A 25,916-nucleotide genomic window follows, 5' to 3' on the forward strand; every position below is an offset into this window, starting at 1 on the left:
AATTAAATATTTTCTTATCCCCTCCTTATCAGAAAAAAAAAAGTTTAATTTGATTACGAATAACCCTTAATTTAGTCATATATGGGATGTAAGAGGATGAATAACTAATTTGGATTCATGTCACTTCCATCTTAATCTCAACAAAATTATCAGTCAAGTTTTCTCTGGATCTTCACCAGAGATACTTATGATGATTTAAAATTAGGTTGATCTTTATAGTAAATTTAGATCTAAAGAATAACTCTTTGCACACTTAAAAATGAAACCACTAATCTTACTAAGGCAATTTATGTTCTATTATTATTATAAAACAGTAATAATAATACTAATAATAAAGTCCTAACTATTTGAGATAGATTTATATTATTGTTACTATTATTATTACTATTATTATATTAAAAAAATTATGAGGTATATATATACCATGATTAAGATTCACAGTTGAAATCAACTAAAAAATACACATCAAATGAACAAAATGAGGTAAGGACTCAAAAGAGCCTAATCCAAGGCTTCAGTTGTATAGATCTGTCGTTGCTGGTGAGCCACTATCTCCTGCATCACCATCCTCCTCGTCCTGTTGATGTTGAGGAAGCACGTGGAGACGTGCTCTTCGAGCTCCGCGAGCTTGTTCATGAACTCGCACCCGCTCACCTGCAGCTCCCTGGCCACCTCCTTCAGCATCAGCCCTTCTCCCATGTCGTCGTCACCGTCGTCGGTGAACAGCTTGATCACGTTCCTCGTGTGCTCGATCTCGTCGCCTAGCCTCCTCACCATGCTGCCCATGGTGTCGAAGTCCCGGTCCAGCGCGAACGCTCCCCTCGCGGCGGCGCCGAGCTGCGCCTCCGCGCGCGCGAACGGGGCCTGGATCGTCACGGCCACCCCGCAGGCGAAGAACGACGCGGCCCTGGCGGCCAAGTCGGCATGGCTCAGCCGCCGCATCGCCCGGCGGTGCGCATGTATGAGCCGCCGCACCAGCGGGTCGAACGCCTGGTGGATCCTCTCGAACTGGAGCCGTGCGGAGTCGGAGAAGGGGTTGTGGAGCCTGGAGAGGCGGCGGAGGGTAGCCGTCACGGGCCGCCGCCGAGCGTCGGGGACCGGGAAGCCCTCGTGGAGCTCGATCTGGTCGACGCGGGCGCGGCGGATGGACTCGACGAGGGAGCCGCAGAAGTCGCTGGCGCCGAGGGTGGCGTTGAAGAAGTCGGGGAGGAGGGAGGGGAGGCGGTGCCGGGCGCTGCGTATGACCGCAGCGAGGGCGTCTTGTTTTGGCTCGAGGAGGAGCGTGTAGTCCGGCCGTCGTGACGGTTCGCCATGGGCGCATGCGTTATCGCCTCCGATAGAGCGCCAGCACTCCTCGGTAGCGGAGAAGCTGCTGCCGCTGCTCCTCGTATGTGATTCTACTGGTTCACCTGCAAGATTACAAGTTAGCGATGACACGAAAAAGGTAGATAGACACAAGAAAGGTTGATACAGGCGAACCCATGAACTCACCACTGATACGGTACCAGAGCAGAGACATGGAGGGAAACATTCTAGGCTTCCTCCGTTGCAGAGGTGGTGATGGACCAGAGGCAGGTGCTGCCTTCTTCCCTGTACGTTGAGGAGAGGAGATGGAGGAGGAGGGGATATAGGCTTCGTGCTCGTCCCTGTCTCCAAGATATTAATGCAAACGCCGTCATTTTCGCATACACGTTGCAGACACCACTACAGCACACAACGTCGACAACGTACATACAAACACGGACAGATTCGGGAGGACAGAATCGTGGGAGTTCACAGCGCGCCACCGAAATCGGAGGGCGAAAAGGACGCGTCACGAACCTCAAAGTTTGGAGATGTGGAGCCACCTGCGCCTCGTCCGCTGACGCGACGACGAGATTCCCGCGGCTTGTGGCTTCACTTCCGGCACGAAGATACTGAGCTCGAGAGGGAGGGAGGGGGGGGGGGGGTTGTCTTGGCGTGCACGAGCCATGTTTAGGGTTAGGTGATGACGGTGACGGAGATCTCTTGCGATGTTTCTCTTTGGATTTGTTCTGTTCTTTTCTTCGCCTGATGAGTTGGCGATGACATGGCATCGGTATCGTTGTCGGTAGACACGACGAACGGGTGGGAGCACTCACGAGTTTGTATTCCATTTAAGTGGGTTGAATAGAGTCTGTTTCACATCAGGAATAATTAAGGATGGAGGGATAAAGTCAAATCCCAGTTTGATTAACTATTTAGGTACTTGGGACTAACTTGGTAAATATTTTCCTATGCGTACGTACTATCTTAGATCAAATTGAAGTGCATCTTAAATCAATTTAAGTTGATCGAGTACAAGGTGTATTTGAAGAGAAAAAGAAAAAAAAAGATCTTTAAATTTTGTTTCATGAATATAACTTTAATTACCTGTAGCAATTCATGAATAAAAAAGATCTTTATTTTTGTATGAGAGTTCAGATGTCTTCCTGCAATGCTATTCTATTAAACATGAAGTATATATTATAAAATTAAAATTAAAAATATATATAAAATAATCTTATGTTGCTAGACATTAAAAGCGTTCATTAATCACAATTTAATAGCTTAACCTTACAAAATATATTTTGTTCAGTCTCATATATGTTAATTCTAATATTTTTGACTTGGATTCATTCAACTTACACATACACACACACAAAATAAATTATATATATATATATACGATTTATTTTTGGCCTTTTCAATTTAATCTAACAAACTCCAGAACATAGCATGATGCAATCCTTTATTTGTTCTTTCAACTTGTAGGTCCATGCAACCATGAGTTCTCTTTGCTGAAGCTTATCTTTGATGTAAACCAAACAAAGATGGAAAACAACAGGGAAAACTGCAACAGTCTACATAAGTTGAAACACTGTAATGTATCACATAGCCATCTCAAAAACACCAACAACAGAATTGATGTTATGATCACAGTTCTTACAAAGAGAGAGACATTAATCAGAAGAATCACAGACAATGGGAAGTTGAAACACTGTAATGTATCACGTAGCCATCTCAAAAACACTGTAACAACAGAATTAATGTTATGATCACAGTTCTTACAAAGAGCAAGGATAGGCCATGCATTTAACTGCTTGTTATATCCAAGGGAAGAATATGAATCAGAATAGGCAACAGGGAAGAATATATGGCAGCTCAATTGCTTGTTATATATATATGGAAAAAAAAGACAAAGTTCAAGACACAGTATTTAACTGAAAAAAGAAACTAGAACATAAGATATTAAGAACTAAGGATCACATTTAATGTACTTATAGATATTTTTATTGGGTCATCATAAATTACAAAAGCTTAAAAGCTTAAGTTGTTAAGAAAGGATCCAATATAAAATTTAAACTCATAACATGTAATATCCAATGCAAGATAAGAACATTGCCCTATATACAGCATCATCTTCCCAGAGGCATATGTCATATATTGGAGGCTGCTAGTTTTCTTCTACATCTTATTTTAAGTACTGACGGTTAATAACAAAATATGGGCTCATGATATCTCTGCTTGCATACAAAAACACCAAAATCCTATGTCCCAAGCATTGCATTTTAAAAGGATGATACTTCTTCCTAGTAGAATCACATACAACAAATTGCTGTAAAAGCCTAGTTCTTATTAGTACTCACTGATAAAACAACAAAATACAAATACACCAAAAATCTTATGTCCCATGAATTGCAATTTAAAAGAATGACACTTCTTCCTAGTAGAAACACCCACGACAGACTATAGTTGCTGTAAAAGCCTAGTTCTTATTAGCACTCACTGATATATCACAACAAAGTATGAGCTCATGAAATCTGCTTGGATACAAAGACACCAAAATCCTATACCCCACGAACTGCATTCTAAAAGAATGACACTTCTTCCTAGTAGAAACGCATACAAAAAACTACAGTTGCTGCTAAAGCCTAATTCTTATGATTCAGTACTCAACGATATAACAACAAAGCATGGCTCATGAAATCTCTGCTTGGATATAAATAAAATAAAAGAGCATATCCCGTGAATTGCCTTTTAATGAGATGATACTGCTTTCCAGTAGACAAGCTATAGTTGCTCGTAGATGATCATCAGTCAGTACCACATTGTGCCATCACGAGGGTCGATTAATGAATCCACGCTCAACCATCTTCTCCACAAGTTCCTCATGCTTCATCAGCTGCCCTGCTCTCCTCAGCAGTGTCATCGCCATTTCATACACCGGAGCTGTTGGCTTGAGACTTTTCTCCTCCAACATCTCCTTCATTAACCCATAAGCTCGCTTCCAATGTCCTCTCTCGCAAAATGCTGTGATCAATACCCCATATGTGTTAATGTTTGGCTCCAAGCCCTCCTCCACCATCTCCCTCTTCATCCTCAGCATCATGTCCATCGACTTCTCCTTGCTAAACATCTCCATTAACAGATTATATGTAACTGTGTTCGGCTTGCATCCAAGCTCTTTCATCCGATCATATAGCTTGTGTGCTGCATTAATATTCCCAAGATTTATGATGCAACGAAATATGGGGTTGAAGGAGTGGCAAGTTGGGATGAACCCTCTTGCAGTCATTTGGTTAAGCACTTTGAGGGCAGCATCGAGGTTCTTCTGGCCCTTCCTGCAGTGGGTTTCAATAAGGAAATTGTAGGTTATAATGTCAGGCTCGCACCCTAATTGCTTCATCTGGTTATTGACCTGCAGCACCTTCTCCGACCGCCCAGCCTTGACATGCGCTCTCATCAGGCTATTGAAAGTAGCTGCGTTGGGCGAACACTCAGCGTCAATCATCTGGCAAAGAAGCTCATTTGCACGGGGAATCTGTCCCGCTCGGCACATTGCATCAATCACAGCAGTATAGGTATACACATTTGGTGGAATTCCATTCGCCACCATCTCGGCAAAAACACGCTCGGCCTCGTCGAGCTTACCGGCACGGCACCAGGCATGGACGAGTGAAGAGTAGATTACAACGTCAGGAGGAAATTGGTGCTTGAGGGCGTCAAAGAGAGACTGGGCCTCAGCAGCAAGGCGTTTCTTTGAAAGGGCAGCAAGGAGGGAGGCAAATGTACTGGGTTCGGGTTCGCATCCGTAGTTCGGCATGCGGCGGAAGGCCTCGGCGGCATCTTCCGGGAGACCAGCACGAACATAGCGGCGGATCAAGGTGAAGAACGTCTGATTGGTGACGGGGATTCCCAAAGCGCGCATTTTGTCGAGCAGGTGCCAGGCAATGTCGAAGTGGCGTAGCTTGCCGCAGAGGTCGATCATTTCGATGAAGGGGGCAGCGAAGGCAGGAGAAGGGGAGGAGGAGGGCGACGCAGCGAGCCACCAGTTGAAGAAGGCGAGGGCCTGCGGAAAGGGAATGCCGTGGCGGAGGGAGGCGCAGCGGTCGACGAGGAGAGCGGCGAGGGAAGCGGAAGGAGGGGAGGGGGAGAGGTTGGAGAAGGAGGAGGAGAGGGACGGGATCGTGAGATCAGGGGGAGGAGGAGCGGCAGACGGGGCGACGTGGGGGTTGTCGCGGTGGTGGTCCCTGATGAGGACATGGAGGTTATCGAGGAGCTTGGACTCGGTGGGGGAGATGGAAGCGGTGGCGATGGTGATGTCGGAGGGGGGGGAGTCGATCGGAGAAGGAGAAGTGCAGAGGGGTTTGCAAAGGAGAGGGAGAAGGGAGGAGCGAGGAGGCCTTCTTGGTGTGTGCAGGAAAGCCATGGCCAACGGTTGGTGACAGCAGCGGACGAGCGGGGGTGTAGGGTTTTGTTTCCAGAGTACAGAGAGACGAGGTTTAATTGGGCCGGCTTAGGCCCAATTCCAGATATTTGCGCCTTTAACAGATCGAAATTAAAGCTTATATATATATATATATATATATATATATATATATATATATATATATATATATATATTCTCAGTATTTTTTTTGGGATTTGATTTTTGGCAACTTCTAATTACTTTGTGGATATAGCAGCTGGATTCAATCTTATTCTCGAGCAACAAAAATTATAATAAATAACTTTTTGTTACTAAAAGCTAACATTGGGACAACAAAGCTAATTAATAAACAATTATTTTCCCCCAAAAATATTCGTACGAGACTAAATCTCTTTTTTGCTTAGAAAAAGTGAGAAGTGAACACTTACAGAGTCATGTAATCTATCAGCCAAAAAAAGGATTTTAAATCCGATAAAATGGAAGTCCAAGTCAACCGCGCACGTGCCGACAACAATCGGATGGTCCAGATCAACCATCACGAGGCCAAACACCAATTGTCCTCCGGCGCACGATAGCAGAAACCTGTCACCCTAGGTCGGCCTCCGTCTATAAATATAGACCCACCCCCCTTCCACCCCCTTCCCTTTTCTTTCACTGGATTCGGCTCGCGGTTGCCTCCTTTTCCGCGTGAGATGGGAGGAGATCGCGCTATCCATCAAGTTTGCCGAAGCAAAAATTGACCGCCATAGGACAAATCGAACTCCAAAAACGAACTCGAAGCAGGAATTCGATTCGATTCTTTCTCTCCGTCGCTGAAAGCCCCAATTTTTTGATCAAAACCCTAGTGTTTTCCCCTATTCTGCAGTCATGGACACGCGATTCCCGTTCTCACCGGCCGAGGTCGCCAAGGTCCGCACCGTCCAGTTCGGCATCCTCAGCCCCGACGAGATCGTAATCCTCGCAATCCCGCCCTGTTTTCTTTCCCATTCTAGGGTTCTACTGATGCTTGGTTTCGGTGGTTCGTTGAGCCTGATTTGGTTCTTGTTTGGGTGTCGGGCGGCAGCGGCAAATGTCGGTGGTGCAGATCGAGCACGGAGAGACGATGGAGCGGGGCAAGCCGAAGCCAGCAGGGCTCAGCGACCCGCGGCTCGGCACCATCGACCGGAAGATGAAGTGCGAGACTTGCATGGCTAACATGGCGGAGTGCCCCGGTCACTTTGGTCACCTCGAGCTCGCCAAACCCATGTTCCATATCGGGTTCCTCAAGACGGTGCTTGCTATTATGCGTTGCGTCTGCTTCAATTGCTCCAAGATCCTTGCTGATGAGGTACGATTGATCGGCACCTTTCAGATGGCTCTCTTAGGAATCATTTGCTCAATTGGAAGGAACACGAAGAAAATGGTCCTTTAACTTGAGTATACTAAAAAAGATCTAGACTTTAAGGTTCTTAGTAAATTTAGAACTTCATTTTTGGTATTCTTCTGGTTGTATTGGTGGATGTGAAGTTTTAGCTACTATATACAATCTGAGCGAAATTTAGTTTGTACGCACAACTTAGAGAAAAGAGCTGCAACATGACTTTGGTGGGAGTACTTTTAGTTTTTTACTCTTCAAAAAACTGATATTTGACATGATAGTTACTTGATCATTGGTTTAATTGTTATCTAAATAATAAGATTGTTCCTTTTAGTAGAATTTTTGCGCCAAACTTCAACTTATTTGGATGGCTAGGATGTGAAACTCTATGTTGTTTTTGCAGCAGCAAGCTTAGGTTCAGCCTCTCTTCTATTTCTAGAATTGTGATAGACAGTGGTTTTATGGTTGTATATGTGATGAGCATATGACTACTTAGCATTTTAAGCACTAACTTCCTTCTTACCACATTTGTGCTTTGTTTCAGGAGGATACCAGGTTCAAGCAAGCTTTGAAAATTAGGAACCCAAAAAATAGGTTGAAGAGAATATATGATGCCTGTAAAAGCAAGAAGAAATGTTCTGGTGGCGATGACATTGACGTCCAGGGTCAACAAGACTCAGAAGAACCAATGAAGAAGAGCAGGGGTGGATGTGGTGCTCAGCAGCCAAACATTACCATAGATGGAATGAAAATGGTTGCAGAATATAAAGCTCCAAAAAAGAAATCTGATGAACAAGAGCAGCTTCCTGAACCTGCTGAGAGAAAACAAATTCTTTCTGCTGAGAGGGTATTTCCTTGGAACTCTTCATAATGGACTACATAACTGGAGAATGCATGCATAAGTCTACCTTTTTCAAACATGTTTGCAGGTTCTTAGTGTTCTAAAGAGGATAAGCGATGAGGACTGTTTGCTATTGGGTTTAAATCCCAAATATGCCCGCCCTGATTGGATGATATTGCAAGTTCTTCCAATTCCTCCACCTCCTGTAAGACCTTCTGTGATGATGGATACTTCTTCGAGGAGTGAGGTGAGTTCGTTCAGAGTTAAAGGCACATGAGCCAGAGCACTTTAACCTGTTACAATTAAGCTAGTTGCATTTTTTTAGTGTCTTAAATGTGCTGACTTTTTATTGACAACAGGATGATTTGACACATCAATTGGCAATGATAATTAGGCACAATGAGAATTTGAGGAGGCAAGAGAGGAATGGGGCTCCAGCTCACATTATTTCAGAATTTGCTCAATTATTGCAATTTCACATTGCCACATATTTTGATAATGAGCTTCCTGGTCAGCCTAGGGTATGACTTGCCCAGTTCTGTGCTTCCCTTATGATTTTGTATGTTTGTTTTTGTGAAATCCATTTTCTGTTTGTGCAGGCTACACAGCGGTCAGGACGGCCCATTAAATCTATATGCAGTAGACTAAAGGCTAAAGAAGGCCGAATTAGAGGTAACTTGATGGGAAAGCGTGTTGATTTTTCAGCACGAACAGTTATTACACCTGACCCTACAATCAACATTGATGAACTGGGAGTTCCTTGGAGCATAGCTTTGAATCTTACGTACCCAGAGACCGTAACACCATACAATATTGAGAGGTAATTTGCTCATGTGGTGCCTTGTATAAATGTCACATAGAGGATGATAGACAGTTTCATAACAGTTGTTTGCTTCTGCAGATTAAAAGAACTTGTGGAATATGGGCCTCATCCTCCTCCTGGAAAAACCGGTGCAAAATATATCATACGAGAAGATGGTCAAAGGCTTGATCTTCGATACTTGAAAAAAAGCAGTGATCACCATTTGGAGCTTGGATACAAGGCCAGTTTGTATAATTGGTTTTTTATATTTATTTTTACTTTCGTTTCTACGGTTTACATTGTATTAACTTATTTTATTTTGGTAGGTCGAGCGCCATTTGTGTGATGGTGACTTTGTTCTTTTCAACCGGCAGCCCAGTCTCCACAAAATGTCCATCATGGGGCACAAGATAAAAATTATGCCTTACTCAACTTTTCGCTTAAATCTATCTGTAACATCTCCGTATAATGCTGATTTTGATGGTGATGAGATGAACATGCATGTTCCCCAATCTTTTGAAACCAGAGCAGAAGTCATAGAGCTAATGATGGTACCAAAGTGTATTGTTTCACCTCAGTCAAATCGCCCTGTTATGGGTATTGTCCAGGATACCCTTCTGGGATGTCGCAAGATTACCAAAAGGGATACATTTATAGAAAAGGTGCTAGCAATAGAAAAGTGTTGTTTGCTTGCCTTTTTGTGCTTTTGCTTCACAATATCTAGTCTCGATGAATCAGTATTGAAGAGGGGATTTTTTTTTATTATGTTGTGACAGGATGTCTTTATGAACATCTTGATGTGGTGGGAAGACTTTGATGGAAAGGTACCTGCTCCTGCTATATTGAAACCTAGGCCATTGTGGACTGGAAAACAAGTTTTCAACCTGATCATCCCAAAGCAAATAAACTTAATAAGATTTTCAGCATGGCATTCAGAATCAGAAACTGGTTTCATTACTCCAGGTGACACTCTAGTTCGAATTGAGAAGGGTGAACTTCTTTCAGGCACCCTTTGCAAAAAAACTCTAGGAACATCTACTGGAAGTCTTATTCATGTCATCTGGTAAGTCTAACTAAGCTGTTTGTTTGGAAAATGATGACTTTGCTTTGTATCCCATTAGCACTTATTTTGCTTTGTTTCATACTTGTATATCAGGGAAGAAGTTGGCCCAGATGCAGCTCGCAAATTTTTGGGGCACACACAGTGGCTTGTGAACTATTGGCTGTTACAGAATGCTTTTAGTATTGGAATTGGAGACACAATTGCCGATGCAGCAACAATGGAGAAAATCAATGAAACAATCTCAAAAGCTAAAAATGACGTGAAAGATCTTATCAAGCTTGCACAGGAGAAGCAATTGGAAGCTGAACCTGGGCGAACCATGATGGACTCGTTCGAAAATAGAGTAAATCAGGTACAACACATGAAATTTTCACTTAGCCCATCATATAAAAAATATCATGTTCATCTACTGAACAGGTGCTTTGCCTCTCAGGTACTGAATAAGGCTCGTGATGATGCGGGTAGTAGTGCCCAGAAGAGCTTATCCGAAAGTAACAACTTAAAGGCCATGGTTACTGCTGGATCAAAAGGTAGTTTTATCAATATCTCACAGATGACTGCCTGTGTGGGGCAGCAGAATGTTGAGGGCAAACGAATACCCTTTGGTTTCATTGATCGAACATTGCCTCATTTCACTAAAGACGATTATGGGCCTGAAAGTCGTGGTTTTGTGGAGAATTCATACCTTCGTGGGTTGACACCACAAGAGTTCTTTTTTCATGCCATGGGTGGTAGGGAAGGTTTGATTGATACTGCTGTCAAGACTTCTGAGACGGGCTACATCCAACGTCGTCTTGTAAAGGCTATGGAAGACATAATGGTTAAATATGATGGTACTGTCAGAAATTCTCTGGGGGATGTTATTCAGTTCTTATATGGAGAAGATGGTATGGATGCTGTTTGGATTGAGTACCAGAAATTTGATTCGTTGAAGATGAAAAAGGGCGAGTTTGATAGTGTTTTCAGGTATGAGATCGATGATGACAACTGGAATCCTAGCTACTTACAACCTGAGCATGTTGAGGATTTGAAAACTATCCGTGAGTTTAGAAATGTGTTTGATGCAGAGGTTCAGAAACTAGAAGCTGACCGTTACCAGCTTGGCACTGAGATTGCTACTACTGGTGATATCTCAATTCCTATGCCTGTGAATCTCAAGAGACTTATCTGGAATGCACAAAAGACATTCAAGATTGATCTGAGAAGGCCATCTGACATGCACCCAATGGAGATTGTGGAAGCTATTGATAAGCTTCAAGAAAGGCTCAAAGTGGTTCCTGGTGATGATTTTTTGAGCATGGAGGCTCAAAAAAATGCTACTTTATTATTCAATATCCTTCTTCGTAGTTCATTTGCTAGCAAACGGGTTATGAAGGAGTATAGGCTCACTCGTGAGGCATTTGAATGGGTTATTGGTGAAATTGAATCTCGTTTTCTGCAGTCACTGGTAGCTCCAGGTGAAATGATTGGCTGTGTAGCTGCCCAGTCTATTGGAGAGCCAGCTACACAGATGACCTTAAATACCTTCCATTATGCTGGTGTGAGTGCCAAGAATGTCACTCTTGGAGTTCCCAGGTTGAGGGAAATTATTAATGTTGCTAAGAAGATTAAAACTCCTTCTCTTTCTGTTTATTTGAAGCCTGGGGTTAATAAAAAGAAAGAACTGGCTAAGAATGTACAATGTGCATTGGAATACACAACACTGCGAAGTGTTACACATGCCACTGAAATATGGTATGATCCTGACCCTATGAGTACCATTATTGAGGAAGATGTGGAATTTGTCAAGTCATATTATGAAATGCCAGATGAGGATATTGCTCCTGAAAAGATATCTCCTTGGCTGCTTCGTATTGAACTGAATCGCGAGATGATGGTTGACAAGAAGTTGAGCATGGCAGACATTGCAGAGAAGATCAATCATGAGTTTGATGATGATTTGACATGCATCTTTAATGATGATAATGCAGACAAGCTCATCCTCCGTATTCGTATCATGAATGATGATGCGCCTAAAGGTGAATTACAAGACGAATCTGCGGAGGATGATGTCTTCTTGAAAAAGATCGAGAGCAACATGTTGACCGAAATGGCACTTCGGGGCATTCCTGATATCAATAAAGTTTTTATCAAGTCAGGAAAGATAAATAGGTTTGATGAAAATGAAGGCTTCAAACCAGATGTTGAGTGGATGCTCGACACTGAAGGCGTTAATCTTTTGGCTGTTATGTGCCATGAAGATATTGATGCAACTAGGACTACAAGCAACCACTTGATTGAAGTTATTGAGGTTCTTGGCATCGAGGCTGTTCGGAGATCTCTCTTGGATGAGTTGCGTGTGGTCATATCTTTTGATGGATCTTATGTGAATTACCGTCACTTGGCTATTCTATGTGACACAATGACCTACAGAGGTCACCTAATGGCCATCACCCGGCATGGTATCAATAGAAATGATACTGGCCCCATGATGAGATGTTCATTCGAGGAAACTGTTGACATCCTCCTTGATGCTGCTGTCTATGCTGAAGGTGACCACCTTAGAGGAGTTACTGAAAATATTATGCTTGGTCAGCTTGCACCAATTGGCACAGGTGATTGTGCACTGTATTTGAATGATCAGATGTTGCAACAGGCGATTGAACTCCAACTTCCTAGTTATATGGATGGTGGTTTTGGTGGTCCTGGTGGATTTGATTTTGGAATGACACCATCTCGATCACCCATATCCGGGACACCATATCATGAAGGAATGATGTCTCCAAGTTACTTGCTGAGCCCAAATATTCGTGCTTCACCGATTACAGATGCTCAGTTTTCTCCTTATGTTGGTGGAATGGCTTTCTCCCCCAGTTCATCTCCGGGTTACAGTCCATCATCTCCAGGCTACAGTCCATCATCTCCGGGATACAGTCCTACTTCTCCAGGTTATAGCCCTACTTCTCCAGGATACAGCCCTACATCTCCCGGTTATAGTCCCACTTCTCCGACCTACAGTCCTAGCTCTCCTGGATATAGTCCTACAAGTCCTGCTTACTCTCCGACAAGTCCATCATATTCGCCAACTTCTCCCAGCTACAGCCCGACCTCTCCCAGTTATAGCCCTACATCTCCTACTTATAGTCCTACTTCCCCCAGTTACAGCCCAACTTCCCCCAGTTACAGTCCTACTTCACCAAGCTACAGCCCTACTTCTCCAGTTTACAGTCCGACTTCCCCAGCCTACAGTCCGACTTCCCCAGCCTACAGCCCAACCTCACCATCCTATAGTCCAACATCACCTTCCTATAGTCCGACATCACCTTCATATAGCCCAACATCACCTTCATATAGCCCGACTTCACCATCATACAGTCCTACCTCACCTGCCTATAGCCCAACTTCTCCGGGATACAGCCCAACATCTCCTAGCTATAGTCCTACATCCCCAAGTTATAGCCCCACATCTCCAAGTTACAATCCTGCCTCAGCAAAGTACAGTCCTTCGCTTGCTTATTCTCCAAGCAGTCCAAGGCTGTCACCATCCAGTCCATACGGTCAATCATCTCCAAATTACAGGTAAGGGTTTACATCTGTTGTAAAAGATCGAGCTTTCTTGAGTGCCTTATTGTGTTGTTTCTTTAGAATCGATAATTAATTTTTTTTAGTTTTGTCTGACATTATTATGAATATTTATAGTTAAAATATCTAGTTTTACTAATTGAAGATTATACTAAGTTTCAATTATTTTCTTAGATGTAAAAGTTTTGATAATTTTAGGTACAAAAATTTTATAGGATCTTTTAAAAATATAAATTAAAAAATATTTACCTTTATAATTTTTGTTAGTATATATTATTCTTAAAATTAGGATTATATTTTACATGTGCTAGGATAGTTTGTAAAAGTTATTGTTGACATTAGTAAAATATGTACCTTTGAAGTTGAATAAATTTGATCATGCATTGATATTTAAACTTAATTATATGGGTAATTAATTTGAATAGAGTTTTGATTTAATATCAAATTAATTATAAGATATTATTTGTTTAATGCAATGACGAGATCTAATGAGAATTAAATATAATGTTATTTTTTTGACACATATAATATATAAATAATTTGAAATTATAAAAAAATATATATGTTGAATAGTTGGATAAATTTTTATCATTTCAATTGTTTTTTATTGTTGAGTTGCACCTCAACTTATATTTTATGTCAACAATCAATCAATTTTTAAAATTTAAAAATTTTATTGATTTATCAGATATAAAATTTAATATACTTGTTATGGGTAACCTAAAACTAAATTTCTTCAATGAGTTTCATTAATTTGTCATATATTTTATGTTAAAAAATATATATCTGTTGACTTAAAAGTTTTGGAGTAACATATTAAATCTGAATATTTTTCAAGCTAATTTAGTTTTGTCATTTGACTTAGTATTTCAAGAGTTAACTATATTGATTAATATTATTTTTAATCAAATTTGAGGATCAAATTTCTATTAAGCGGGGGAGAAATGTAATCACCGAATTCTCTGTTAATGTCAATTTCAGTTTTTGCTTGATTATTCATGCACCTTCATTGTCACTTATAGATTTATGACTTGGAAAAGGCAACTAATAGATATATGACATGGAAAAGGCAACTTATAGAATAGTTGCCTTATCTAAAGTTCCATATTTTACTCATTGGAAAATTTGGGTGTATGTCACCAGCACCATTATTATTGTTTCTTTCTTCATACTTATTCATGTTACTGGTTGCAGACTCATGGAGTAAGATGATTAATAACATATTTAATATCTGTATTCAAAGAGAAACTGTTCCATTTGTTCGTTCACCCCTCATATTATTTCACTCATATTAATTAAGATATTTGATGATAAACTTATTCAATTTGTTAACGTGGAAGCATCAGTATCACAACAGAACGGTGGTTCTATTTATACGAGAAGAAAGAAAACAAATTGCTCGGGAAGTTCAGCACTAACTGAACTCCCTAATATGACTAGCAGAGGTGTATCTTGATAAATATCATAAAGTGTATTATTGAATTTTCAGTGAGTATAACTTTTTTTTATTGTGCTGGAATCTGATTATCAATCTATAGATCAAAGTTAGAACTACCATGAAGTAATGATTTTACAAGGCCCAAGTTCTTTTTCTGAAATTATCCTCATTTATCCTAGTCAGTAAAAATTTATGTCACTCATCCTAAATGTATCATTTTGTGCTAAGCTCGCTCTCACAACTAGAAATATTGAATAACACATTTCTGTGTGAGATGAGTGGAGGGAAGATGATAAACCTACCTTGAAACTAAACTGACTCACCGGAACATATGTGACTTAGTATGCCACTTACAAGTTTGCCTCTTTGAGAACACTGAACATAGTTGACTAATATCTTTTTCTCTTTCTTCTTGTGCCTTTGCAGCCCATTTAACTCCCGTTCTGGTCCAGATTACAGCCCAAGTTCTCCACAGTACAGGTTACTCAAAATTTCATTATTTTCGGTTTACAGTTTAAACCACAAGCCATCACTTCTAAGAACAAAACTTGACCTAGCTTCTATTATAATTGCAGTCCGAGTGCAGGCTACTCGCCAACGTCACCGGGTTACTCCCCATCATCCACCAGTCAGTATACTCCACAGATGAGCAACGAGGATGAGGAAAGTACCCGCTGATCTTTGCGTTGTTGATTCATCATCAGAGTGCAAGAATCTCTTGACGTAAAGGTTCGAATGCTGGACTACGACTACGAGATGCCTGATGCCATGGCATGGTGTTTCGGACTATGATCTTGTCGCCTGGTTTACTTGTTTGTTTTAGATCACAAGTGAATAAATAGTTAGGTATCCATAGGTGTGTTTGTAACCTCAAGACTCCCCCCGTGAACAACACTGGCTGATAGAGATGTCTATGGTATCGGAAAACAGTTCCGTGGAATGTGATTAAGCCTAAAATGACAAACGGGTTTTGGTTATTATATACGTTTCATTAGATTAGGTGTTTGATATATACATTTGGAATGACATGGATGTAGACAAAACTAAATTACTTTGGATGAATGATCGCTTGACTTGGATGACAAAATCGACTTGTTTTGATGGATTATGGTACCAAATTTGACAGGCTAAATAAATCGTTTGGTTCGATCCAAATCAATATAATGTGGTATATGATTAGCTAATTAAACTGTTTATCTCAAAAAAAAAGGTTAAATTATCATTAATTTTTTAAGAAGTATTTATTTTTCTATAAGGGTGATGAATTAATTACATATTATTTTATGTAATTATTTATCTTTAGTATTTTGATCTTTATATTTTTAAAAATTATATTAATATTTTTATTTTTATAAAAATAAAATATTTGATTTTTTTTATCGTCGATTTTGTTATGTATTTAAAAAAAGAGATTAAAAGATATTAAAGATAATTAATTATAAGAGATAATTTATAATTAACTTATATTATAATTTAACATAATATATATATATATATTTATTTAAAATAGTATGATAATTTTATCAATTATAAACACATTATTTGTTCTTAATATCTTACTATCAATAGTTGTAATCTTTAAAAATTTATTGAATCAAAATTTGAATCTTAAATCTTTAATAATCAAATTTAATTTTAAATCTTTAATATTTTTATTGTAAAAATTCCTCGACTGAGTCTTTTCTTGACGGTCAACCCCCGACCGGGATTATTGTCATCTTCAGCGCAGAAGTCGTTGACCGCAATCCTTATCCGCATTGCCACTAGTAGCACATTGACAGCTTACTACTACTCGTTGTTATTCTAATGTCCGATGGCTGACAGTTGGAGATGGCCCTTAATATCTCTCCCATTGACCATGCTCACCGTCGTTCGTCTTCTTCTTCCCATCACCATCAACATCTTCTTCTCCATAGCTACAGAAGCTGTCACATCATACGGACTCATACAGCTTTCGTTCTCTACATGGAGAAAGCAGATAGAAGCATCATCACATTCCTGCCAAAGCTTGCCACCGGACGCGAGAATCCGATGAAGCCGAGGGCTCATGGCCAGAGCAGATCCTTCTCGGGGCCGATCACAGGCTCCATTATACCCATAGAAGCTCGACGCAAGCAGAAGAGACGCGGCGGCTTCGAGGCGCCGCAGGAACCCTCGTCCCCGAAGGTGACGTGCATGGGCCAGATCAAGCTCGAGAAGATGACCGCCGGGTGTTGCCGGAAGCCCCCACCACCGGGTCGAAAATGGAAGCTGGCATCCTTCATCCGCCAGATCTTCCGGCGTCCCAAGGTGGGGCCGGCGGGCGGTGGCGGGAAGAGCAGGCCGCCGGTGTCTGCACCACCGTCGCTCGGAGGGATGAGTAGGTCCGCCGGCGGACGCAACAGCTTGGGGGATTTCGACTGGAGGAAGGCAGTGGAGACGGAGGAGGTGATCATTGCTCACTCTGCACCCATCATGGTGGGCGGTGGGGTGGTGGCCGTCGAGCCAAGGAAGGTGTCGTCGAGCCTTTGGAAGAGGAGGGCTGCCGCTCGTCTCACTACTCTTCAATCAAACTGATATCTTTATTCTTTTTCTCCTTCTCAACTGTAAATACGAGAGAAGGAAAAGGCTTTCCACATCGAATGTTGTTTTCGATGGACAGAATTATTTATGTACTTGCATAGTTAAAGTAATTAAATTTTGTTTTTTGAAAGGAAATTATAATTTATATTTAAAATTTTACATCTAAAATATTATAATAAATCGTAAACTTTATTTTACACTCCCAATAGAAACCCAAAATGTGAGATTTCTTTCTTGAATTCTTACAAAAAAACTTGTGTGTAGGGGTTAATTGGGTACACATGCATCACGTTGCGAAGTGATGATGCGCCGTGATTCCCGAACGCGAGGCATCAAAGGGGTTTCGCGAATCTTAACGCATGACCCCGCACGACCTGACCGTTGCGCCAGTTGCCACCTCCTCGGCCTCCTCACCGCCCCACCCCAAATCTCTCCGCTTTATCTCAGACCGCGAAGCCTCCTCCTCCCCTCCTGAATGTTCCATCTTGACGCTCACGCTGTTCCCTTCGCCATCGGCTCGATGGGATCCCACTCCGCCGCCGATGAGGCTATCCTCCTCCACGGCGACATCCACCTGTCCGTGCTCGCGGCACGCCGCCTCCCCAACATGGACATGCTCTCCGAGTACCTCCGCCGCTGCTTCGCCCCATGCAGCCCTGTCCTCCCTAGTAGCGACTCCGACCCCACCCCCGACCACGGCCGCCGCGGCCACCGCAAGAAGATCGCCACCGCCGACCCCTACGTCACCGCCTTGCTCGCCGGCGCCACCGCCGCCCGCACCCGCGTTATCCACAACTCCCGGAACCCCATCTGGAACGAGCGCTTCAAGATCCCCGTCGCCCACAGCGCCGCGGCCCTCGTTCTCCACGTCAAGGACAACGACGTCTTCGGCTCCCAGCTCATCGGCACCGTCTCCATTCCCGTTGCCCGCGTCGCCTCCGGCGAGGTGATCGACGAATGGTTCCCGGTGATCGCGCCCAGTGGGAGGACGCCGAAGCCCGATACCGCCCTCCGCGTGTCCCTCCAGTACACGCCCGTGGAGGAGAGCGTGGAGCACAGGCATGGGATAGCCGGGGATCCCGACAAGCGCGGGGTGAGCGATGCCTACTTCCCCGTCCGGAAGGGGTGCTTGGTGACGCTCTACCAGGACGCACATGTCAGGGATGGCGAGCTCCCAGAGATTAGGCTCGAGGAAGGAGCCATCTTTGAGCATAACAAGTGCTGGGAGGACATCTGCCATGCCATTCTCGAGGCGTATCACTTGATTTATATCACCGGTTGGTCTATATATCACAAGGTGAAGCTGGTGAGAGAGCCGACGAGGCCGCTGCCGACTGCGGGGCAGCTGACGTTGGGGGAGCTGCTCAAGTACAAGTCCCAGGAGGGGGTCGGGTGTGCATGTTGGTTTGGGACGACAAGACTTCTCACCATAATTTCTTCATCAAGACGGTAAGAGGACTCCAATCTTCAGTTCTGCATAGTTTACTTCCTGGCAGCATCGTTGTTTCCAGTGTCATTCATGATGTTCAATCTTTGACTTTGTCAGCACAATCCAATCTGACTGGACACATATTTTCCCAATTCTTGAGTTCCTCGATCTTATAGCGTTCGATTGAGTAATACTTTTCAGATTTCTTGAGTACATCTTCCACTGGGAGATGTACCACTCTTTACAGATGTGGTTTGTTCCACAACAGTGAGTATTAGATTCATTATGTGCTTGTGGCAATTCAAGGAAATTAGTACAGGCTAATTTGCTTGTGATTTACAAAATATATCATGATCAGGGAGTCTTGACTGGCATTTTAGTGAACTTAATTGATATACTTTAGTTGGATATCTGACCTTTCTCTGGCAGGAAGGAGTAATGCAAACTCACGATGAAGAAACTCAGGAAGTTTTTCAAGCATTCCTCTGTCATTTGTGTTCTAGCACCTCGTTATGCGAGCAGTAAGCTTAGCTTTGTCAAGCAGCAGGCATGTTTTACACCATAATATTTCCCATCTGTTGTGATTCTTAGATCAACTAATCAAGATTTCCCTTGAATTACAAAGATGTTTGAAGGACCAATCAATGATGTTCTCCTTTGGTAGTGAAATTAAAAGTAAATGGTTTTTTGTATATTAAATTCTGAAGTCTTTGGAAGTTGCATATGAATTCATCAATTTGTTATTTTCACAAATTGATTAGGACAAAATAATCTACTATGTTTAAACAATTGGTGCCAATTAGCTTACCATGTACACTGTACAAATATACAGCTTGTTGTTTTATCTGATCTGCACAGGTCCATTGAGTAAAGAAAATAAAATTGTATAGTTACCTTGCGTTTCCTCTTTATCAGGTAGTTGGAACTCTCTTTCCGACCACCAGAAATGTGTACTTGTTGACACACAGGCATTTGGGAATAATAGAAAAATAACTGCTTTCATAGGAGATCTGGATCTTTGTGATGGCCGCTATGATACACCGGAGCATAGACTTTTTCGTGAACTTGACAGTGTCTTTTTGAATGATTTTCATAACCCTACATTTGCTGTGAGTATATTTTTCCTTTCTCTTCTCATTTTTCCTCTCAAAATGTTTTTTTTTCTTGTGTAATTGATAAAGTTTAGCTATTCAGATTGCAAGTTCACTTAATTCTCTTTGATTAGTTTTGACGTCCTTTGTTGTTGAAATGACTAGTGAGACACTTACTAAACCAGTTTTTTATTAGATGACTCATTCTTTCTACCTATTGGTCTTCAAGTGTTAGTTACACCAACTTTCTCTTCCTGAATCATTTATGAACTGCTTGGTCAGCTTATTGTCATCACTCATCATAGTGTAGTTTCCTTATGTCCATATTTAAGTTAATGTAGTCAGTGATAGACACTAGACAGTACACACACTGATAAAATCTTGGTGTGCACATTCCTATATCTTCTGGTAAGCCTTGTTTTCAAACAATGATCCATTATCTTATAATTGTCACGCTTAATAAGTAATCAAAGTTTTATCAAAGATCTAATGAACCTGAGACGTTTAATCATCACTGCAGAAGGAATTTATTATAACAGCAATATTAGAGATTTTATAATCAAAGCCAAGTATTGTGAAGGTTTACCTCTACCTCTCTATTTCTCTGTCCAAGTGGCTTTATCATTGTGCATTTACAGCAGAGCTGTAGCAAACTCATGATTTTCATTTAATATCACCTAATAATCAACAAAGTATATGATCATGAAGTCTTCTATGAATACTAATATTTTCTCTGCTATATCTTCACATATATGGTATTTTCTCGAAAAGAAATAAATCATTAGTTGTACAGACTCAGATTGTTGGATGCATACATGTACAGGAAGGAATCAGGTATAGACTACCTGTCTATTAACCGTTAAAATTGAAAAAATGTTGACAAAAATGAACAGACTTCCAAATATTTTGGCATCTACATGTTTGCTTATTGAACATCTACTAGCTTTGATATTATATTGGTTTATGTTTTCTTTTTCTTTTGTATTAGGGTGATCCACAGTTAGAAACTAAAGGACCAAGACAACCATGGCATGATTTACACTGCAGAATTGAAGGTCCAGCTGCTTATGATGTTCTGGAGAATTTTGAACAGCGCTGGCGTAAGGCAACAAAATGGCGAGAATTTGGGCTACGTTTTAAAAAAAGGTATCCCACTGGCATGATGATGCTTTAATAAAGCTTGAACGGATTTCATGGATAATTAGTCCTTCACCTACCGTTCCAAATGATGATCCAAGTTTATGGGTTGCAAGTGAAGAAGATACTGGACCTTGGCATGTTCAGGTTGTATAACATACAATTACTAGTAATAAGAAATTTTATTATATTGTTAGTGACTGAATTGTAAGTTTACAGATTTTTCGATCTATAGACTCTGGATCAGTAAAAGGATTTCCGAAGAACCCTCAAGAAGCCTTACGAGAGGTTAGTCTCTTGTCATGGAGTATGTCTTCTTTATACTAGTACAACTTCTATTACAACTTATCAAGTCTATTATTTTTCTATTTTGATGATGCCAATTTATACAAACCTATTTGACTCATACTTCAGTTTTAAATAAAGTTGTATAGCTTCATCATTTCCATTATTTTTTCAATAAAAGCTAGTTAGTTGGTTCATTTCAATCTGGATCTTATAGGCTAATCTACTATCAACTGTTGCAGAACCTTGTCTGTCAAAAGAATCTGATCATCGATAAGAGCATCCACACAGCATATGTGAGGGCAATCAGATCTGCACAGCATTTCATATATATTGAGAATCAGTATTTTCTGGGGTCTTCTTATGCTTGGCCATTTTATAAAAATTCAGGTTCGCTGAAGTCCATTTTACCAGTATGTTATTTTTAACATGTAATAAAACCACACCGTAATCTTTAAGTTGCCAGTTTTCTGAAAACTCGACCCTCGGAGCACCCTCCTACATGTAAGAAAATCGCATCTCCCAACATCACAAACATGTCTATCACTTTAGTTTGCTTGCAGCATTCCTAACAATGATGCTGAGTGAAGTAACCAATGCTTCTACAAAGATGCACTCAACTGTTGATCACATGATTTTTTTTCTTAATTAGTTTTCTAGATGCTTATATCATCAATATTTGGCTTTATTTATATTAACTATGCCTTTTCTGATGTGAATTAAATTCGAAAAATGTAGTTTTATGTCTGGTCTTCATAATCTGGCAAAGATTTATGAGCACTTTGCTAGACTATGAGCACTTTGCTAGATTTGGTTAAATAAAAGTATAGCTGCAGACTTATGCTGAATGATGCATAAGAGCCATCCTTTCTTTGAAGAATTATTGTTAGTTGCTGAGACTCTTTTTACTAAAAGCTTCCTTGACATCAACAGGTGCTGATAATCTGATACCTATGGAATTAGCATTAAAAATTGCTAGCAAAATTAAAGCCAAAGAGCGGTTTGCTGTATACGTGGTTATACCTATGTGGCCTGAAGGAGTCCCTACTACTTCCAGTGTGCAAGAAATCCTCTTCTGGCAGGTATCATCTCATTTATATAGAACATCAAATTGTTTGTTTTTTCCTGAATGGCAAATGATTGATAAACATTTTATTGAGCTTCTCTTAAACAAAAAAGATGTTACTTTTTTTCCTTTTGCAAAATCAATTTAGTTAAATTAATTATATTATTGTAGTATTCTATTTAATTGATTTATGTATAGGGATGTTGAGCAGTTAGAATACAACATGGGCAAGTGTTGCTGAGATGAGGGTGTTGAGATTGATGTTTGGGATTGTTAGAGGACATAATAAGAAATGTTTATGTTTGTGAATTTGATACAGCTTCAACAGAAGACAAATGAGGAAAATTTGTTTATGATGTGATGAACATGTCCAAGGGAGACATTTGGTTAGATGAGATGAGTTGATAACAACTGATCATGCGAGAGAAGTAGAGGGAGACTTAAGAAACTTACCAAAAACATTTACTATTCAACTTAGGAATAAGTGTCATGCAGCATTCTTACTACAAATAATCACACCAACCAAGTGACAGCATAGTTTTTGGATTCTTTGAGTTGATCTTGCCTTCATTTTGTTACTTTATGGGCTTTCTTAATCTCTATCTCAATGCTACTTAAATTACATTGTTTCGTCCTTGCAGGGTCAGACTATACAGATGATGTATGAAATCATTGCAAAGGAGCTTAAAGCTGTGAACTTTGAAGATTCACATCCGCAAGATTATCTTAATTTCTACTGTCTTGGAAACCGTGAAGAATTGTCCAAGGATGAGTTGCAATCAAATGGTCACTCTTCAGAAAGAAGTCCAGTGGTACTATATTCATAAGCATCCAGGAACTTGACTATGTTATTTTTTTGTTCAAGTATATATCAAGTCTCAAAAGCTTTCTTGTAGTACTTGGTAATCTCATAGACCTAGACTGCTTTCTCTAGGTTGATATGCCTTCTCATAGCTAATAATTTTGTCAGACTCAAAGCTCTTCTGTGTGTGCAGCAAACAAGCAAAGGTAAATTAGATCTACTTCGCAGTGCAAATAAATTCATTGCAAGATTAAATAACTTGTGTTGCAATCATAACCGACCAAAGATTCTGAGACATTTTTAGAAGTGAAGGAACTTATAGGCAATCAATTTCTTTGCTTGTCTTTATAATTTGCTGTAATCATACTAGAGAGTTCATATGTGGAGAACTATTTCACTCCCACATTGGTTTTATACATGCAAAAGCGGTTTCATCAGAGTCACACAAGCTAGATAAAATAAGAACTATATCAAAATTGGTAAACATTCATGAGTATATGGTTAATATCCATGAATATTTGCTGGTTAAAATGTCAGCTGTTTTCTTTGTGAACAATATGTTTCTTACTATTAAGATGGTTATCATTATCTTCTCATCATTCAGCCAAGTCCAAATAATCTTTCCTTCATTTTCTTTTCTTTATTGATACATGTTCTCTTCTTCTCTGATTATTAGAACAGCATTTGTGCTTCTTTTTTAATATAGAAACAGATTCTGAGGCCTTTCGAAAAGATATAGTTGTTAACTTATTGTATTATGGTTCACAATAATTACTTACAGTTGCCATCTAAATTTTACCCAGGTCTTCGCACAAAGGTCTCGGCGATTCATGATATATGTTCATGCAAAAGGGATGATTGTAGATGATGAATACGTTATAATGGGATCTTCTAACATCAATCAAAGATCTCTGGCTGGTTCAAGAGATACCGAAATCGCCATGGGTGCATACCAACCTCATCAAACATGGGCTGAGAAAGAAAGGCACCCACATGGTCAGGTTGGTGACATCATATTCTTGGTTCTTTTCCTTTCTGTGTCATCTCAAATTTAACATGGGCATTTATTGATATAAATATCTATTTGGAACATGTCTATTTTTAAAAGATCTTATTAGCATTTATTAATCTTCTCAAGTTGTTTTCTGGTCATTGATTAGAATGCTTTTTTCTTTGTTATATAATCATTACAGTTTCCTGTTATTGGATCAGCTAGTGTGAGAGCAATCTAGGAAATAGTTAATTGCAAGCTTAGAAGAGATGTGGACTGGGTGCAGCAATTACTCCCTAGTTAATCTGCTACACTAAGAAAAGCTACACAAGCTTAGATGGACAATTTTTGAGATAAAAAGTGCTACTGAATACTTGAAATTATGTTAGAACTTTGAAATATCGCAACAGAAAAAGTATCGTAAAATGATTGGTGCAGACAGAACTGCCCTGAGTAATGATGTCGATTGAAGTGATATCGTGATATCAATGCTTGACATGATTTTTAATGGAAGGAATGCAAAGTTTCATATTCTCCAGTTGTGCCATGGCTGAAGACACAAAATTATGATATCAATTAAATAAGGTTGTTTTATAGATGCAACCAATCTTTTTTTTTTTGTCTTGAAACATTGACTACACTTCCCACTTCATATTTCATTCACTCCCAGGGCAAAGCTTAGACTTGAGGAGATCATCAATGAAGAGTAGGTTTCGAGATGCTAGTATTTCTAAATAGGTCGGAGAAGCGGCTGAGTGATGACCTATTTAAATGCTTGAGCAATAATATGACAATAAGTTGTAGGTTGTTAATGTTGTAAGCCATATCCAATTTGGCACTAGGACACCGAGGAGTTGCACAAGGCTTCCTGGGTGTATGAATCTCATCTCCATCAAAATTAGGAAATGGAAATGCCTTCAAGGAGATCATAGTTGAAAAGTAGGTCTCAAGATCTAGTGTTTCTAACTAGGTGGGAGAAGCAGCTGAGTGCAATAATATATGACAGTATGTTATATTTATTATTTAACACTATGATAATTGTTGTACAAAGCTTCCTGCATATATGAATGCCATCTCCATCAAAATTAGGAAAAGGAATTGCGTTCAAGTAGATCGTCGACGAAGGTTAGATTTCAAGATTCTGACCAGATGGGAGAAGCAGCTGAGTGCATTACCTGTTCTAACTGTTTGAGTAGGTTGTCAATGTAGTAAGCATTTGTGCTCTATCTAGATAAAATTTTGATACCCAAGTTAGCGTTAGGATATTGGAATTGTCATCTCCATCACAATTAGGCAAAGTAAATATCTAAGTCCTGTTATGAAATTTCATTATCTTGTATCCTGACTGCATTTTGATGCTCTGCTGCAGATATATGGATACAGGATGTCTCTCTGAGCAGAGCAGCTGGGATCGGTAGACGAACGATTCGAGCAGCCCGACAGCTTGGAGTGCGTAAGACTCGTGAACAAGATAGCCGACGATAACTGGTGCAGGCACGCCGCCAAGGAGGTGAGGTCACTGACCGGCCTTCTCAAGTACCCAATCAAGGTAGAAGCTGATGGCAAAGTAGGAGCTCTGCCTGACCAACAGTGTTTCCCCGACGTCGGAGGTAAGATCTTAGGAGCCCCCACAAGTCTTCCTGACACACTAACCATGTAGCAGTATATCCTCAGATCAAATGCAGTCACAACAAAAGTAGAACAAAGATTTGTCATTTTAGTCATGCTAGATAACTTTGACATGTTCATTTGCATGGAGTTCTAAAATCTTATTCTGATGC

The 25,916-nt window shown here is 40.5% G+C and overlaps 4 protein-coding genes and 1 pseudogene across 4 annotated transcripts; 3 read left to right on the forward strand and 2 right to left on the reverse strand.

The window, feature by feature from the left end:
• Positions 1 to 474: 474 nt before the first annotated feature.
• On the reverse strand, positions 475 to 1,895 carry LOC135628753 (putative UPF0496 protein 2). The gene is made up of 2 exons (XM_065135641.1): positions 1,492 to 1,895; positions 475 to 1,409 (listed from the first exon to the last, which is right to left on the reverse strand). The coding sequence occupies exons 1-2, from the start codon at positions 1,529 to 1,531 to the stop codon at positions 502 to 504; spliced, it is 948 nt and encodes a 315-aa protein (XP_064991713.1). The 5' UTR covers positions 1,532 to 1,895; the 3' UTR covers positions 475 to 501.
• A 1,858-nt stretch (positions 1,896 to 3,753) lies between these two features.
• On the reverse strand, positions 3,754 to 5,742 carry LOC108953051 (pentatricopeptide repeat-containing protein At1g20300, mitochondrial). The gene has a single exon (XM_018827137.2). It carries the CDS (start codon positions 5,708 to 5,710, stop codon positions 4,118 to 4,120), a length of 1,593 nt encoding a protein of 530 aa, XP_018682682.2. The 5' UTR covers positions 5,711 to 5,742; the 3' UTR covers positions 3,754 to 4,117.
• A 622-nt stretch (positions 5,743 to 6,364) lies between these two features.
• Positions 6,365 to 15,859, forward strand: LOC103985434 (DNA-directed RNA polymerase II subunit RPB1). The gene is made up of 13 exons (XM_009403128.3): positions 6,365 to 6,661; positions 6,774 to 7,037; positions 7,612 to 7,914; positions 7,997 to 8,155; positions 8,268 to 8,429; positions 8,508 to 8,728; positions 8,810 to 8,951; positions 9,037 to 9,372; positions 9,487 to 9,773; positions 9,867 to 10,125; positions 10,207 to 13,331; positions 15,199 to 15,252; positions 15,348 to 15,859. The coding sequence occupies exons 1-13, from the start codon at positions 6,578 to 6,580 to the stop codon at positions 15,448 to 15,450; spliced, it is 5,499 nt and encodes a 1,832-aa protein (XP_009401403.1). The 5' UTR covers positions 6,365 to 6,577; the 3' UTR covers positions 15,451 to 15,859.
• A 798-nt stretch (positions 15,860 to 16,657) lies between these two features.
• Positions 16,658 to 17,406, forward strand: LOC103989355 (uncharacterized protein At1g76070-like). Its single transcript, XM_009408179.3, has one exon. The coding sequence runs from the start codon at positions 16,738 to 16,740 to the stop codon at positions 17,326 to 17,328; it is 591 nt and encodes a 196-aa protein (XP_009406454.3). The 5' UTR covers positions 16,658 to 16,737; the 3' UTR covers positions 17,329 to 17,406.
• Positions 17,407 to 17,829: 423 nt separating this feature from the next.
• Positions 17,830 to 25,839, forward strand: LOC103985424 (phospholipase D delta-like; annotated as a pseudogene).
• The last annotated feature ends 77 nt before the right edge of the window (positions 25,840 to 25,916 follow it).

Source organism: Musa acuminata, chromosome BXJ3-1, assembly GCF_036884655.1.
Source record: "Musa acuminata AAA Group cultivar baxijiao chromosome BXJ3-1, Cavendish_Baxijiao_AAA, whole genome shotgun sequence".
Taxonomy (NCBI): domain Eukaryota; kingdom Viridiplantae; phylum Streptophyta; class Magnoliopsida; order Zingiberales; family Musaceae; genus Musa; species Musa acuminata.

Bases quoted from the DNA above. Each gene is read 5' to 3' on its own strand.
- LOC103985434 (XM_009403128.3), top strand. From the start codon at position 6,578: ATGGACACGCGATTCCCGTTCTCACCGGCCGAGGTCGCCAAGGTCCGC. The intron at 7,915-7,996 runs GTATTTCCTTGG...ACATGTTTGCAG, and splicing joins AAATTCTTTCTGCTGAGAGG to GTTCTTAGTGTTCTAAAGAG. The intron at 8,729-8,809 runs GTAATTTGCTCA...TTGCTTCTGCAG, and splicing joins ACACCATACAATATTGAGAG to ATTAAAAGAACTTGTGGAAT.
- LOC135628753 (XM_065135641.1), bottom strand. From the start codon at position 1,531: ATGTTTCCCTCCATGTCTCTGCTCTGGTACCGTATCAGTG. The intron at 1,410-1,491 runs GTGAGTTCATGG...GTAATCTTGCAG, and splicing joins GCTCTGGTACCGTATCAGTG to GTGAACCAGTAGAATCACAT.
- LOC108953051 (XM_018827137.2), bottom strand. From the start codon at position 5,710: ATGGCTTTCCTGCACACACCAAGAAGGCCTCCTCGCTCCTCCCTTCTC.
- LOC103989355 (XM_009408179.3), top strand. From the start codon at position 16,738: ATGGAGAAAGCAGATAGAAGCATCATCACATTCCTGCCAAAGCTTGCC.